At 33.1% G+C, this 17,124-nt stretch overlaps 2 protein-coding genes across 2 annotated transcripts; one reads left to right on the plus strand and one right to left on the minus strand.

The window, feature by feature from the left end:
• Nucleotides 4,000–6,275, minus strand: LOC104715567. The gene is made up of 6 exons (XM_010432961.1): nt 5,350–6,275; nt 5,235–5,298; nt 5,020–5,153; nt 4,740–4,915; nt 4,137–4,657; nt 4,000–4,050 (listed from the first exon to the last, which is right to left on the minus strand). The coding sequence occupies exons 1-6, from the start codon at nt 6,273–6,275 to the stop codon at nt 4,000–4,002; spliced, it is 1,872 nt and encodes a 623-aa protein (XP_010431263.1).
• LOC104711731 (calcium-dependent protein kinase 13) lies at nt 13,563–17,124 on the plus strand. Its single transcript, XM_010428462.2, has 7 exons — nt 13,563–14,446; nt 14,795–14,938; nt 15,064–15,216; nt 15,355–15,470; nt 15,560–15,727; nt 15,916–16,146; nt 16,633–17,124. Exons 1-7 carry the CDS (start codon nt 13,816–13,818, stop codon nt 16,780–16,782), a joined length of 1,593 nt encoding a protein of 530 aa, XP_010426764.1. The 5' UTR covers nt 13,563–13,815; the 3' UTR covers nt 16,783–17,124.

Genomic DNA, 17,124 nt, shown 5'->3' on the forward strand with positions numbered 1-17,124 from the left:
AAAAAAAAAAAAAAAAAAAATTTGAAAATGATATTTAACAATTTCGAGAAAAGATATGTCGTTTACGTTACAATGTTGTTTGTATTAAACGACAGCAAGGTGAAACATACATCGTTGCTATTCCTTTGTCGTTGTCGCATGAATTATAGGGAAGCTTTTGATATAACTCATTAGTCATTTTGGGTAAGAGAATATATAAAAGATTACTTTTATAAGCATTTTTACGGTGTGAATAACAGTTCAAATTAATCCGCCAAATTTGTAAGCATTTTTACGGAAATCGAATTATGTTGGAGTAGTTTCTACTGTTTTTATGTAATTAATCTCTCCAGAGTAATGGAATGAAGACTCTAATGTTTTAGAGACAGTGGAACTCCTAAGTCCTAACCCCGATCCAATGAGGCGAATGAGGCGATGCAACAACAATTTTTTTTTTAAAAAAAATAAACAATACAGTTGTATGATAGTTGTGCAAAATAGCAAATAATTAACAATTGTATTATTTTAAGAAAGTACGGAAAAAATAGAAGCTAAAAAATTTGATAAATAAAATCTAAACTTTAGTTTGGTAGTAGCTGTACACATTACCATATGCTTCGCCTATGGATGATATTCTCAAGTTTATCAACAGGATCATCAGAAAGTACTGGTTCTTCCTTGACTAATCTTGACTTTGATTTCGTGTCTATTGATTATGACTAGTAGGGCTTTAGGCTTTGGGTCATACTTTGCCTTTTTGCATATTTCAAAGTAAGTTTTTTTTTTGTGGGCGTTTGTAATCCAGAATGAATTTTAAAGTTAATATTTTGTATCGTTACAAATATTTAAATTTCTGAGTTGTTATTAGTCTAAAATTAAATAATATATATTTAGTGAAAGAAAATAATATATTTAAAATCAGTAATCGGTATTTTCTTAAAATGTGTAAAAACTTCTAAACATCAATTTTCTTGAGACAGATGAAGTATTTGTATCAAGTATCAACAATTGATAAGTTCTCTCCCTCCATTCAATTCAACAGAAAAAAAAAAAAAAAATTGTCCCAAAAATCCATTTATTTTTGCTTTTTTTTCTCTCTCTCTTTCATTTGTCTTGGTATCAACTTGTTATCGACCGTGTTTAAGTATATCAATGCCTTTGTGTATCATATGTATAAGATATTTAAAAAGAGTTACTTGCGCAAGAAATATAATAATAGAATCCAGACTAGCTAGATAGTTTAGATATGCATAATTCGTCGTGTGAGGTGCACTATCGTATTTGCATGGAGGTTCTTGAAAGGTGGTGGTGTTTTTATTTTTTAAAAAGACTTTGGACCCAAACATTATGTATGGCTGTATGCTAGCCTAAATGCAATATGCTACGAAAATGTTAGTAATTGATGTTGCTCGAGGTGACTTGCAATCATTTATATTGTTCTAGCATACTTTCCATTTAATTAAGAATTTTAGCTCGTACTGGAAAAAAACCATCAATACAAATTCAACTTTATTGCCAAGCCAATGGGGGACACATGAAAAGAATAAATTTAGAAAATGCTATACGAGAATGAGTGCATTTGAAACCTTGTTTTTGTAGCATACTCGAGTTTTTATGTGTATATATGGCCCATCATGCTATGCTTTCTCTTTCGCTTATACCATAGACTTCGCGACAATTGAGGAAAAGACAAGCCCAACACATTTTACTTTAACAATAACTAATCAAACCTCTACTTCTTTTTTTTTCTTTCTTTTAAATGTATGTTTATGATATTGTAGTTTTTTCCCCGAGAAATTCAACAACCTTGTCGTAATGTCTCGATAAATCTTGCCTTTTAAGTTCTTTGACTACCAAATTCTTTTAGAGCTGTAATGATTTTCATTGACCAATTTTGTCTGTATTTTTCTAACTATAAAAAAGACAATATGATGGAAAAGTTTCGGGGTTGATAATTTATGGAAGCGGTCAAGAAATGAATATCGATACATTTACGATGATTTGATGTGTGTTTGTGACATTATGATATGCTGATATCGATTTAATGGCGGAATAGGCCGCAATGTGGTAGATGGCAGTACGTGCGCAGCTAATAATATCAATAGTCACACGTTGTTCTTAAAGATTTTTAGATTAATGCAGCCAAAAACATATTGAAAGCACTATCTCTTATTTCAGCTCAAGATTAACAAATTCAAGAAGACAAAAAAGTTAGACATAGTGATTTTTTTTTTTGTATTGGTTATTAAGAAAATAGAAACTAGTAAAATTCTTAATTCAATATCCGGAAAAAGTATAAAAAGGTTGAACAAAATCAATCAATAGTTAGTGTGTTGTGGGGTGTGATATTTTCAAACGAGAAAAAAAACGGAAGATGACCGTTGGAAACTGATCTCGCAAAACATCTCTTATCTATCAGTCATGGTACGTATAAAATATTATAAGTCTTTGGTGCTTTGTATGAACGCATTTCAGAGACTAGGTAGATGAGATAAGTAGATATGTTGCAGTTTGTGTGGATGCACCTCCGCATCTTGAGATTTGGTTGGTTAAAATTAGGTCAAACGTGTACGCATATTTTACCACACAAAAGAATTGTGAAGGCATCCTTGGTGCGCCAGATGTAAATGTCAATTTTTAACATTTCCAAACATTTTTGTGACTCACGCTCCACCAAATAAGATATTATGTGGCGGTTGCAACAAGCTCTACGTATCTTGGTGGGTTGGTAGGTTTCCAAATATGGTAAGTAGACACTGGTTTTGCTCTCTGACGCAACTATTGTTACGATTTTCACGGACCGACGTACTATTTCTCCCTCGGAACTATCGTATCTTGCCAGATCCCCATCGATCTTTGATCTCGTACCAGTTTCCCTTCGAACTTATAATCTCCGTTTATTTCCCCCCGAATCCATACTTCTACGCCTATTTCCCCACCGAACTACGATTACACGGTTTTGGTACAAAACCCAATAGAAACCCATGTTAAACCGGTGTGAAACCAATTTAGAACCCGGGTAAAATATACAACCCGACCCGACTTCTCCTTCTTCTATTTTAAAACGAAAATCCCCAAATTGAAACTAAGAACCCTAAAAATCGAAATTGAATAAGAAATCTCTCTCTCTTTCTCACAAAATCATGAGCAATATTTCTGGATCTTCGAGCTGTTCGACAAATGTTCGCGAAAGAGGAAGAATTGTTGGTGTACCTAAGAGATGTTGGTGTGGAGAAACAATTGTGGCCAAAACTTCCAAATCCGACCATAACCCAAATCGACGATACCTTCGGTGTGTATATGCAGCTGGAAATAAGGTAATGACAATCACGTTTATGGTCTAGCTTATTATTAGATCGGTTCTAAATGATAACCAAATCAATTGTCTATGGTCTAGCTTATGAATGACAATCACGTTTTCAAATGGGTCGATGAGGCTTTGTTGGATGAGGTGGAGACAATGAAAGAGTTCATATCAGAGACAATGAAGGAGAAGAAGATGCAAATGGAGCTGCAAATGGAGCTTGAGAAGAAGATGGTAATGGAGGTTGAGAAAGAGATATTTGAGAGGATTGAAGATGTTAAAGATGAATTCAAATCAAGGATGAATAGGATGATAATTGTTTTAGTATTTGGTTGTATGATCATGATCGGTCTAGTTAAGCTAATATGATGATAATTGTTTTAGTATTTGGTTGTATGATCATGATGACATGTTAAGGTTCAATGTTAAGGTTCAATGTTAAGCTAATATGATGACAATGTTAAGCTAATATGATGACATCTCTTCTATTGTTCAAAAGAGACCATACAAATTTGTTCAAAAGAGTAGAATTCATTGATCAAAAGAGACCATACAATTGTTCAAAAGAGTAGAACATCAAGGCCAAAATACAAGGCTTAATAATAAGGTTCAAAAGACCACACTAAGGCAGAACAACATATGTTCTGAAACAGGTCATAATACCAAAAAAAAACACTTTGCCTTGTTCTAATCCTCCACATTACTTCATCCACCAATTACTTATCTTGAGTAAGACAACCTTGAGAAGATTCCACTTGAGTTCCACCCTACAAATTTAATCAAATATCAGAATCAAATTTAATCAAATATCAAATATCAAATATCAAATATAATCAAATATCAAATAACTAACCTGTGTTGTATTCTTCTTATTCTTCTTCTTCTGGTGGTACTTACAATTATGATCAGCTGCACCACATATCCCACAATGCATGATTCTCTTCTTTTGTTTTGGTTTCTTCTTGGTAGGTGACTCATGAGCACCTTTCTTCCTCTTCTTGTCTACCTTTTCATCATCCGCCCTTGGTGGTGGATGCACACTTTCACCACCAGTGCAAGGCCAATAGCGTGGACCTCTTTGTGGTATAATCCCCTCCGTGTAATTCTCTTTCCACTTGAAAGTTCGGAACCATTCACACACGTAATCTTCAGCTTCCAATGTCTTCTTGAGTATCAGTCCATAAGCATGTTCGCAGGGGATTCCACATATCTGAAACTTCATGCAGGTACAAGTCCTTTCATTCAAATTGACTCTGTGTTTGTCATATCCCAGGTAAACTTCATAAGCTCCATTTGTGCTGGGATGAACAAAGCACATAGAAGCTGCCTTATGCTCTTCAGCCAAGAAGCGTTTCACATATGGAGTGCATATCCCTGACAAATACATGAATACACATTACACTTTAGAATTCAATACAAAATAAATGAAAGATAAAAGAAGTGTAGTGTTACTAACCTTCGTGCGAATGAGAAAGTGCAGACCGCTTAGCAATTCGAACCATTGCAAGCCTTCGAACAGCCTCCAACATGGCCACAAATGGCTTCTCTCTTGCCTTGTTGATTGTGCTATTGAAGGACTCCACAGAGTTGTTTTCCACATCCTCACAGTAGCTGCCAATCTTGTGGAACGCCCTACACCAAGTCTTTGGTTTAGTCTTCATAACATCTTCAGCAACTTTACTATCGTATGCATGGATCCTCTCCAATGCTCTTCATAGTCTTTACTATTGTAGCACCAAGCTAGATCCCAAAGGAGTTTCTTCAGCCGCTTCTTATCCGGATGCCTCTTCTTTAGATTACCATAAATGTGCCTAACACATTTTCTATGCTCAATCTTTGGTAACTCTAACTCAACAGCTTTAATCAAACCCTGAAACAAAGAAAACATGATTAACATGGTGTCGATGCAACCTTTGTCAAAAATATAAAACATATCAAATCACATTCTAACCTTTTGTCGATCAGACACCATAATGTAACCATCCCCATCACCTAACTCCAAGTCGATCTTCAGCCTATTCACAAACCATGACCAATTATCAGTGTTCTCAACTTGAACAACATACCAAGCCATTGGGTAGATAACATTGTCAGCATCCCTTCCTAAAGCAACCAGCAACTGTCCCTTGATCTTTTCTTTTAAGAAACAACCATCAACTCGTATTAGTGGTCTGCAAGATTTTTTCCATGTTCTCCTAAGAGCATCAAAGCATACATAGAATCGCTTAAACACATCCTGTCCGACCTCGTTCTTCACCGTCTCTACCTCTACAACAGAACCTTTATTTGCTTCCAATATCTCAGCCCCATAGTCTCTGAGTCGCTCAAATTGAGTGTCATATTCAAGCTCTATCCATGCCAATGCCTTTCTCCTAGCAGCTTGACATTGACCTCTAGTAACTGATATCTTCCACTTCTCCATTATAGTCTGCTCCATCTTCAAAGGCATGTAATATTCCGGTTCTTCTCTTATCTTATCTAGAAACAACCTAGCTATCACTGGCACCTTAAACATTTCACACTCTCCATTAGGTACACAAATATGCTTGTTCGTGTACAATGTAATCCTCCACATCGACTCATTGTGCAAACATGCCGCATAAACTTTCCACATACATTTCCCCTTAGCACCAACACACTTAAAACCGATTCTATCTCTATCGTACCTGTATTGCTTCAAGTTACAACCGGATACAAGTGCGTAGTCAAGAACACACTCCTTAAAAGCGATTCCATTGTAGAAGCTTTGCCCTTTGTACATTGAACCATCACCACGAACTATGGGAGTCCCCCTACTCGCACCACCACTACGAACACGTTCCTCATCCTCATCGTCGCTTTCTGGGTACACGTTATGACGAATCGATTCCTCAGCTTCCGTAAAATCTGTCGCCAACTTGTTGATATGAAACTCATCGCGATCCTCAGCTTCTGCGTCGAAATCTACTCCAAGAGGCGGATTAGGAACGGGATTTACCGGGACCATCGCCATCGCAACCGCCGAGAGAAAGGGGCAAAATCGATTTCGCGATTTCGCGAATTTAGGGTTCGTCGAGAGAAAGGGGCAAAATCGATTTGGGGATTTTGTGTTTTTTAGGTTTTTTAGGTTTAGATAGTTTAATCGGGTTGTAAATGGGTTGTAAACCGGTTTAATATGGTTTAATTTGATTTAATTTGGTTTTTACGGTTCAGCATTTGGTTAAACAAAACAGTAAACCATTAGAACCAACACGATGGGGAAATTATGCGAGGTTTCATAGTTCGGTGGGGAAATAGGCGTAGAAGTATGGATTCGGGGGGAAATAAACGGAGATTATAAGTTCGAAGGGAAACTGGTACGAGATCAAAGATCGATGGGGATCTGGCAAGATACGATAGTTCCAAGGGAAAAATAGTACGTCGGTCCGATTTTCACCCATTGAATATAAGGATAGACATTATTTAGGGTTGGGAATTAAAAAGTATGCACGTCTCTCATCCTGATTACGTTTATGCTAATCAAAATGCTTTTCACCGCGTTTTGGACATTGTTTTATTGGCTTGGTACGCGAGTCTTTGCGTTGTCCTATTTAGCCCGTCTCCGTCTGTATTACATAAATCTTTACTGTTTACATAATATTGGATTACCATGATTCGATTCGGACTCCCCTGGTTATATTATGTTATATGAGACATACTACTTATAAATTAAAGAAATAGAGCATGTGTATTACTTGGAAACAGAACATGCATGCGTGCATTGTACGAATCTTTTATTGCAACGCACCCATATGGGATATATATAGCCATATTTATGTGTGCGGGACAAAAAGCCTCACTGGTCTCTAAATTTTGAAAACTATGATCATGTTTAGTTATTCGATACAAAACGCCTGTCGAATTGAAGAATGAAGTGATATTCCGCATTGATAGATAGTTTTGGACATGTATCTAAACCACCATAATAATTAATACGTAGACGAGTCTGATATGCAACATGCATGATACTATCTTTGTAATATGTCGATGTTGAAAGATCTATATATATCACATTATTGAGCTTTGTGGATCTCCCATAAAGTAAGTAATGAAATTTGTTTCAACTTAGATATATGAAAATGTATATCATACTAATTTAATGCAAACCATTCTAAAAAAAACAAATGATTGCTGACATTGACCACACGATCGTTCAAAAACATCACAAATTTTGCAATCCCCTCCTAGTCCTAGGCTCCTACCACTTTCGCTAGCTGGCAATATGCCTATCTTTCTGAATCGGCCAGGTCATATTCGTACACTTGATTATTTGATAAGTTTTGAAAAACTGAATGCTGGGATTATAGCGGGGAAACTTTTTCTCATCTATTTTGAGATTTACAAAATAAATTAAAATTTTTCTTTTTATTATTTTGTCGAAGACAATATCAAATATATATATATATATATATTAAAAATGACAATATTATGAATAAATTAAAAAATATCCTTAAAAAACTAAATGGCAATATAGTTACAAAAAAAAAAACAGCACATGACATATATATCCAAATCTTCAATGGTAGCTAGCATTTTCAGGATTTATTTTTTGTAATCATTGGCTTATTTTCTTAACAATATCATTTTGTATTATCATTTTGTATTGTCTTTCAAAATTTGCACATTTTTTTTAGTCATAGTTTTAGCTGTTCATGTGGAATTTTAGAGTTTAGTAAGTGTCATAAAATTCGAGAAGTTGTGAGCCACTTTCAAGATTATGACGATTAAAGGAGAACAAATAAAAAAAAAAATTGTGCTTAGAATGAAAGCAATCAAAAATGTATTGGATACCGGTGAGATGTATTTACGATGGTACAATAGTGTTCAAATCAGAACTAAAATCATAAGATTGATCCAAAGAATCCAGAAAAGAGAGCAAGTAACTGAAATTTAAAACCAATCGAGAATATGATTTATGGTTCAATATGATTTTGATAACGATATGAAAATGAAAAACGCATGAACAATAGTTCGAAGTTTACATATATGATCGGATAAGTGAGTTTCAACGAACACTAGGATAGTACCCGTGCTACGTTGCGGGATTGTTTTTTTCAAATTTTAGTTACTATTTTGTTGTGTTTTTTTTTGTATATTGTTTGTAAGTTTTTCTTAATTTGTTTGGAATTTGTTGGTATGCTGACTATTTTTAATAATTAATTATAGTTTAAGATAAATAAGATTGAGCATTTAAAAGTCTTGTAAAAATTAGAATTTAGTATTCTCATTTTGCTCAAATTTTATTATATACTTTATACATTTTAATATTAAGGTAATGACTTGAATGACATCCTCTTAGCAAAAACACAAGATTATGAATTTTCTTTCTTGTATCTTCTTTATGTGAAAATTTATTTTACTTTAAGAAAACAACAAAAGTCTTATTTTATTATTCTAAACAATTCTTTAAGTCTGATCCATAAAGAAAACCAAAATATCAGTCAACTAAGTTCCGTCACAAATTACTTATTTTTACTTTTATTTTAATAGTTAATATTGTAAATAACTGAATTAATATATATTTATCATTATAAAGATTTAAATAAATGTTTAACTTAATTTCCCTTATATATATATAATCTATACTAATAAAAAGTAGGAGCTATAAGCTCCTAAGGCTGTCCACCTAGGATTTAAAACAACCAATAGTGATAAGACATGTCACTAATTAACATTTTCTAAAATCTCCAGAATTTTATATATTAAGAATTATTTTAAACAACCTATCATGATTTGACATGTCATTTATTAACATTTTTTAAATTTCCAGAATNTAAAAAAACTATGCATAATATCCCACATCGGCTAGAAATTTTTTAGACAATGGTTCAGAACCAGTAAAAATAAGATTAATATGCTTCCAACAACGAATAAGCAGGAAGGCTTGATTTATCAGGCTTCCAAGTTTAAAAGTTTTATTTAGTTTGATCTGGTTTTTTATTTGATCAAATTAAAAACTTTATAAAGTTTCAAAAAAATATTATAATATTTAAAATTTTTAAAAGTTTAAATATTATAAATATTGAAACTTTTAAAAGTTCTTAGCTTTTAAAAAGTTTTTATATATTATAAGTTTTAAATTTTAAAAGTTTAAAATATTATAAATATTGAAACTTTTTTAAAGGTTCAAATTTTATATTTCGAAACCTTTTAAAAGTTTAAAATATTATAAATATTGATGTAAAACATAAATTATCTTATTTATCTACATTTGTGCTTTTTATTTCTTATGAGCTGTAAAATATACTTTTGTGTATGATTTTATAGATGAGTTGATATTCTTTCATTGATTTTTTTATTTTTGGGTCTAAGAAAGAAGGATTGACATCGCAAGACCTTAATTTGATGTTTGAGTCAAATTTTGAGGTTTAAAGAAGAAAGATGGACGACAAACACACATGTTTTATTAGCTATATATAGGCATGACCAGGGTTACGGTTGTCACGGTTACGGTTTATTAACCATAGGTTATGATTAGAAATTTTTAAACTTTAACCAAAACCGTTTAATAAACGGTTAAACAGTTACGTTTAAATACGGTTATGGTTCAAGCGGTTACTGTTATATAATGTTACGATTATCTGATAATATGATACGGTTGATATAATTTGATGATATAATATAATTGATATTATTTATTTATAATTAATATGTTCTTATAGTGTACTCATATTTCTATATATCATATGATTCATATTAAATAAATAATTATTAGTATGTTTTTTTAAGTTTTTAAAATATTATAAACCAAAATAAGGATTTTGGTTTGAGAAGTTTCTAAACGCGTGGATCTAAAACCAAATAAGTATATAGATAAAATTATCAATAATTGGGTGCATGTGTTGACTATGCTGTTCTTCATGAATTTCACAAATTTTATGGGAAAATAAATGATTTTGTTCTTGGAGTTTGAAGGGTTAACAAGTTGTGTGGTATTCTTAAAAAAAAGTTTTTAGTGGAAGAATGTGAAGAAATTGACAGGAAGAAGAAGAAAAAAAGTATAATGAAGAACCAAATGGTAAAAGTAACGATGACAATTACCACAAAATTTGACAATGAAAATGACAAAAAAGAATATGAAGAATAAGAAAACATTGAATAAAAAACACGAAAACATAGGTGGTAGCGGTCAATTAAATATGAAAATGAGTTATATTCATGATTATAAAATTGTTTCGTTTTTCTGATGGTCAAAGAAATGGTTTAGGATATGTGAGGTCATCAGTTTGATTTGTCTCGCCTGGACGTCGAGTTAAATTCATGAGTTTTTTTTATCAGATTTGATTTTATAACACAACTGATTTTTATATTTTTAAAAATTGTGTATCTGAAATTTATTTTTTTTCTTTAGTACAACTTTGAATTTTTATTATGAGATAATATGTTATTACCGTCATCATTCATATATAATTTTTATCAAAATATATCAAATAAACCCACGCGTAGCGTGGGTTCAAAACCTAGTACTGTAAATAACTGAATTAATATATATTTATCATTATAAAAATCAAAATAAAATTTTAGCTTAATTTTCCCTTATAATATATATATATATATATTATTTGTTTTGTATAGAGATTTTTGAAAAAAAAATGATTTTCTTTCCGTAAAAACCATATTGATAACGTAATAACTGGAAAAATGATTATATAAATAACCAAATAAATTTAAAGACAAAATATGTTATAACAAAAATGATTATGTTGTCCAAAGAAAACACCTTACCTCTCCGGAAAAATTTTACTTTTACTTCAAATTTGTATTCTTTGTTGAAGAAATTTATGGTGATTCAGCAAATTACCTTGACATGATCCAGATTATGCCCAACAATTTTTTTTTTGTCAACTATTGGGCCACAACTGGCCGGCCCATTAGCCAAATTCTACATTCGTAGGGAGTGGAACTCGATCCCTGATGTGATGGTGCCTTCCACAAATGGACTTACCTCCTGTCCAACAACTCTTTTAATTACTATATCTTTAGAAAACTTTTTCCATAACTATAATTTTACTTGATGAGCCGTAAATCTCATTTCAAAATTTGCATATGTGCTAAACAGCAAAATAGAAGCTATTATTTGGGCTTTGACCAATACATCGGCCAATTAACACTTTAACACAACACACTTTTTTATTTGGGCTTTGACCAATTCTGCGGCCCATTAACATTTCTCATAACCAAAACACATTAAGCTCAACTTCCGTAGACTGCTGACATGTATTAATTGTTTTAATTTGATAGATTGTTGATTTTTTCTGAGGTGTCAACACCAGCTTCAATATTGAGGCTGATGTGTCAGAAGAGGAGGGCAACACATTCTACAGTAAAACCTCTATAAATTAATAATATTGGGACCAAGACATTTTTATTAATTTATAGTGATATTAATTTATCTATAAATTGATAACTATTATTTTATTGTGTAAATTAATAATTATTAATTTATAGATATATTTTTAATTGTTTAAATATTTAAAAATTATGAATTGTGACAAATTTAGCAAAATAAGATTAGATTTTTGGATGTTGTAAATTTTATGGTTTAGGAATTGAACTTATAATATTTAGAAAACATTATTGACAATAAATTACAAATATTATAGACAAATTGACTTATACACATGACATACACAAATTCAAATTTATGAATAATAATATCAATTGTCTTATTTTAATAGTCTGTCAAATTATCAAATTGTAAATGATGCATATCTAAAAATTGAAAACTTTAAAAATTTAACTATTTTTATGTCATGTTATAGAATATTTTAGAGATATAGTTATAGTTTGAAAATACAATATTACAATTATTCTATAGAAATGAGCTTTAGGAGAAACATACATTATTATATCAGTATATACAGTGTTCTAAAATGCGGCCTACGCGGGTGCCTAGGCGGCGGTTATACGCTATGCGGTGATCGAGCGTCTCGAATTTTAGCTATGCGGTAATTTATGCGGTTTTAAATAATTCGGACGCCTAATAGCATTTAGGCGGATATTATGCGGTCTACGCGGACGCCTGTACGGATTCTAGGCGGTATATTGACTAAAATGATAAAAAGTACTGTAATTAAATATTTTTTAAAATATTGTTTTTGTTTCAAATAAATATTATAATTAGCCTCTAAAGTCTAAACTTATGAAATTTAATTTGCTTCCAAAGTAATTATAAACTTACATTTTGTCAATTTTACAAATTTTTGAATGGATTATGTTTTTTTTTGTTTAAATTGTGAGATTATTATAGATTCTAAACTATTTTGATAGATAAGAGTTTTGTTTTATGTTTTTCTGAAATTAAAGTGTATAAGTTTTCATCCTATATATATATGTAAATATTATTTTTATGTAAATATATATTTATATATCTAAAATATATAATCCGCCTAGATTCCGCTTACGCACCCGCATATACGGTTAGGCACTAGGCATTTGTCCACCGCGTAGCAAGCGCATAGCACGTTTTAGAACACTGAGTATATATATATATGTAAATTTACATGATTATTACTTTATGATATTATTGGGACCATATTTTACATGGGGATTTCAAAAATATTATTATCTTATTATCTTATTGAATTTTGTTAATTTTTACACTGCCCCGATTTGAGACCATCAAAATTTATTAATTTATAGTAGTATTTATTAATTTATAGAGGTTTTACTGTATTTTTATTGTATTGATAAGTAATGATTTACACATGTTTTGATAGACTAATTGTTCCGCGATAACAACACAACAATGCGATATCGGGGAAACTGACATGCATCACATTTAATGCAAATTACTATGTCAGGATCAACAACAAAAAGTTACTTTTATCGGAAGAATATGTATATCTTCAATCTAAAGACATCTCTCGAGATTTTTCTAAGAGAATTTGTTGCACGTATGATATTCATCCAAAACACTTCAAATGATCCGTCATATCGAAATCTCATATATATATTTTTAAATGTAATATTATGTCAATAATTTTTTTATTTTTTATGGTTTGTCGACAATCATGTTTCTTTACATTACAGAATAAAATAATTTCTAAGAAAAAATTAAATGTTAAAAATCAAAACCCCCTCCTATAAATAAAATAGTGTTGGTTTACCAAACAAGTAAAGACCATTTTTCAAAAAGAAAAAGAAAGTAAGGCGACCAAATTATGATTTGAGTTTTACAAATTTATATATATCACATCTTGAAAATTAAAATTTAAAATTAAAAAATATCATAAAAAAAAAAAAAAACTCAAAAAGAGACATCTCTCTCTCTTTCTCTAGCTCTCATCTTCACCGTACGCTTCTTCGATCTATCTCTCTCTCTCCTAGGAGCTACTAAACTAGAGACCCATTGTTAACGATTCCTTCCAAAGCTTAGAATGTGGAACCCTAGATTACTCAATTCCAGCTAGAGATCTCTCTATCTATCTACTCTTTCTTTCTTTTAACTCTATTTCACTTTCTACTTTTGTTCAAGCTCCCTCTCTGAGAGAGAGAACGCTACAAACACAGTCATGGGGAACTGTTGCAGATCTCCCGCTGCAGTAGCTAGAGAAGACGTCAAATCCAACTATTCCGGCCACGATCACGGCCGCAAAGACGCTGGCGGCGGTAAAAAATCATCATCCGCGCCGATTCGAGTTCTCAGCGATGTTCCCAAGGAGAACATCGAGGACCGCTACTTGCTAGACCGAGAGCTAGGTCGCGGCGAGTTCGGTGTCACTTACCTCTGTATCGAGAGGTCCTCCCGCGACCTGCTCGCTTGCAAATCGATCTCCAAGAGGAAGCTCAGAACTGCTGTGGACATCGAGGATGTTAAGAGAGAAGTCGCGATTATGAAACATTTGCCTAAGAGTTCGAGTATTGTTACTTTGAAAGAAGCTTGTGAGGATGATAACGCTGTGCATTTGGTTATGGAGCTTTGTGAAGGTGGTGAGCTTTTCGATCGGATTGTTGCCAGAGGGCATTATACGGAGCGTGCTGCCGCGGGTGTTACTAAGACGATTGTTGAGGTTGTGCAGCTTTGTCACAAGCATGGTGTCATTCATAGAGATTTGAAGCCTGAGAATTTTTTGTTTGCTAATAAGAAGGAGAACTCGCCCTTGAAAGCTATTGATTTTGGTTTGTCTATTTTCTTCAAGCAAGGTGCGTTGAATCCAAAGTCAATTTGATGGTCTGAGTAGAAACTTTTAGAGTTCAAATTAGTTATTTGGTGAGTTTTTGCATTAGATCTAAAGTTTTTGGAGCTTTAATGTGGGCATTTCGTATATAAGAATCCTATATTTAGGGGTTTGGTTATTGTCTTAGGGTCACTGTCTCCACATGTGAAGGATTCGTATTCTTCAGTCGTCTCTAGCTTTTGGACTGATTATCAGAGGGAGCTTCATGTTTTTGTAGGCTCCATGTTTCTTGATTGATACCTTAGATGCACCTTGGCCAGTTTATTTGTTGCTGATGCTATTTTTTTTAATTATAATGCTTACACATTTTCAGGTGAGAAGTTCTCCGAGATTGTTGGGAGTCCGTATTACATGGCTCCTGAGGTGCTTAAGCGCAACTATGGACCCGAAATAGATATTTGGAGTGCTGGTGTTATTCTTTATATTCTGTTGTGTGGAGTTCCCCCATTCTGGGCAGGTCTGTTTTCACACTTCCTCTCTTTTTCATTCTCTGCCTGAGCATTTGCTTAATGATTCTTATGATACCTCTTTTAGCATGTTAGTCTTCTGTAGTTTCAGCATATTTTTTTCTTTCAAATACAGAGTCAGAACAGGGAGTTGCTCAGGCTATTCTGCGCGGGGTAATTGATTTTAAGAGGGAACCGTGGCCAAACATTTCTGAGACCGCTAAGAATCTAGTCAGACAAATGTTAGAGCCTGATCCAAAGCGCCGGCTGACTGCAAAGCAAGTGCTTGGTACATAGAATCTGTCTGCTCTTTCTCTCTGCATCTGTTATTATCTCTTTGCCCAATCACTTCACTGATCTGAAAATACTATAATTTTTTTTTAATGCTTATTACTCCTTACCTTTGTTATCGTTTCTCATTTTCTAGAGCACCCATGGATTCAGAACGCAAAGAAAGCTCCCAATGTTCCTCTTGGAGATGTTGTGAAGTCGAGGTTGAAGCAATTTTCAGTGATGAACAGATTCAAGAGAAAAGCTTTGAGGGTTTGTGATTCACATAAACTTTCATTGTTAATTATTTTCATGAGTCACCTTTTAGACCAAAGTGATCTTACTAATATTATTCTAACCAGGTGATTGCCGAATTTTTATCTACCGAGGAAGTAGAAGACATCAAAGTAATGTTCAACAAGATGGATACTGATAATGATGGTATAGTTTCCATTGAGGAGTTGAAGGCCGGGCTTCGCGATTTTAATACACAGCTAGCAGAATCAGAAGTTCAGATGCTTATTGAAGCGGTGCACATATCTTTCCCTTCTACATCACCGTACTTTAATTACTCATTGCTTGAATGAAGAAGTAGAGTCAAACTTCTTTGCATGATATTGTCATTTAAATTCCGCTTCATTTTTCAGTGATTTTTGTTGTAACACATTCAATATCCAAGTTCACTAAAATATGTGGTATTTGTAATTCAAATTTGCAGGTGGATACTAAAGGGAAAGGAACTCTAGACTATGGGGAATTTGTTGCAGTTTCTCTCCACCTGCAAAAGGTAGCAAACGATGAGCATCTCCGCAAAGCCTTCTCTTACTTTGACAAGGATGGAAGCGGGTACATATTGCCTCAGGAGCTTTGTGACGCCTTAAAGGAAGATGGAGGAGATGACTGTGTGGATGTCGCCAATGATATATTCCAAGAAGTTGACACAGACAAGGTAAGTGTCCAATCTTCTTTCTATGGTATGATCTCATGTTTAAAATAGCTTTCTTTTGCAAGAGTGTTAGGAAACCAAAGTTTTGAGGGAAGTCCTAAAAAGGCACAAAAGACAGGAGATGTGACTTTAAATCTTCTTTTTTACTCTATTTGTTTGATTATCAAACAATTTGAATTTTCAGTCTTACACTGTTACAAAGAGACATAGGTAATGGAAACATGCTTTGCAAAAAGTTCTTAAAGCCTGCGAGGACAAAACATGTAGCTTTATACACTTTTTCTGGCGTCTTTTTATTTTTGGCCTTTGTCTGTTGTGTAAAGGGTCCCCATAAACTAAAGCAAAAATGATTTCTATGTTGTAGTAGTGGAAATGCCATGGGTAGAGAGAGTTTACTTACTATGTCATTAAAAACAGAACCTTAGAGACTGTAGTTACTGTAAAAGGTGTTTCTTCTGGTTATGCCTGACATGGATTTTTTGACATCAGGATGGGCGAATAAGCTACGAAGAGTTTGCAGCAATGATGAAAACAGGAACGGATTGGAGAAAGGCGTCACGTCATTACTCGAGAGGTAGATTCAATAGCCTAAGCATCAAGCTAATGAAGGACGGATCTTTAAACCTAGGCAATGAATAGCGAAACAATGTGAAGAAGCCGCATGCATTAGGGTTTTTAGAGTCTATCTCGCACCTCACGTCCTCGTTCACGTTCAAGTATTAAAGCCAAGAGAAGGTAAATCTTGGAAATTCAGAATTCAATCTTTTTGTACATCTTTCGTTTTTAACCTTTCTATTTTTGGTGATTATGTTATTTTGTGTCTTTCTTTTATTGGTTTGTGGGCTGAGTCGTGTTTGTTTAGTTTGTTGTGGTAGAAAAGGCAAAGAGACATGAATATCAATGTTTGATGTGTAGAAGAAAAAAATTCAAAGACCTTTTTGGTTTTGATGTTGTAATATTCTTTTATCTTCCTTTAACCTC

This window comes from Camelina sativa, chromosome 9 (assembly GCF_000633955.1).
Source record: "Camelina sativa cultivar DH55 chromosome 9, Cs, whole genome shotgun sequence".
Classification (NCBI taxonomy): domain Eukaryota; kingdom Viridiplantae; phylum Streptophyta; class Magnoliopsida; order Brassicales; family Brassicaceae; genus Camelina; species Camelina sativa.

Coding starts and splice junctions, on each gene's coding strand:
- LOC104715567 (XM_010432961.1), bottom strand. CDS start 6,275: ATGGCGATGGTCCCGGTAAATCCCGTTCCTAATCCGCCTCTTGGAGTA. Junction 5,299..5,349: donor GTTATCTACCCAATGGCTTG/GTATGTTGTTCA, acceptor GTTTGTGAATAG/GCTGAAGATCGACTTGGAGT. Junction 4,051..4,136: donor ATAAGAAGAATACAACACAG/GTTAGTTATTTG, acceptor TTAAATTTGTAG/GGTGGAACTCAAGTGGAATC.
- LOC104711731 (XM_010428462.2), top strand. CDS start 13,816: ATGGGGAACTGTTGCAGATCTCCCGCTGCAGTAGCTAGAGAAGACGTC. Junction 14,447..14,794: donor GTCTATTTTCTTCAAGCAAG/GTGCGTTGAATC, acceptor ACACATTTTCAG/GTGAGAAGTTCTCCGAGATT. Junction 16,147..16,632: donor AAGAAGTTGACACAGACAAG/GTAAGTGTCCAA, acceptor TTTTGACATCAG/GATGGGCGAATAAGCTACGA.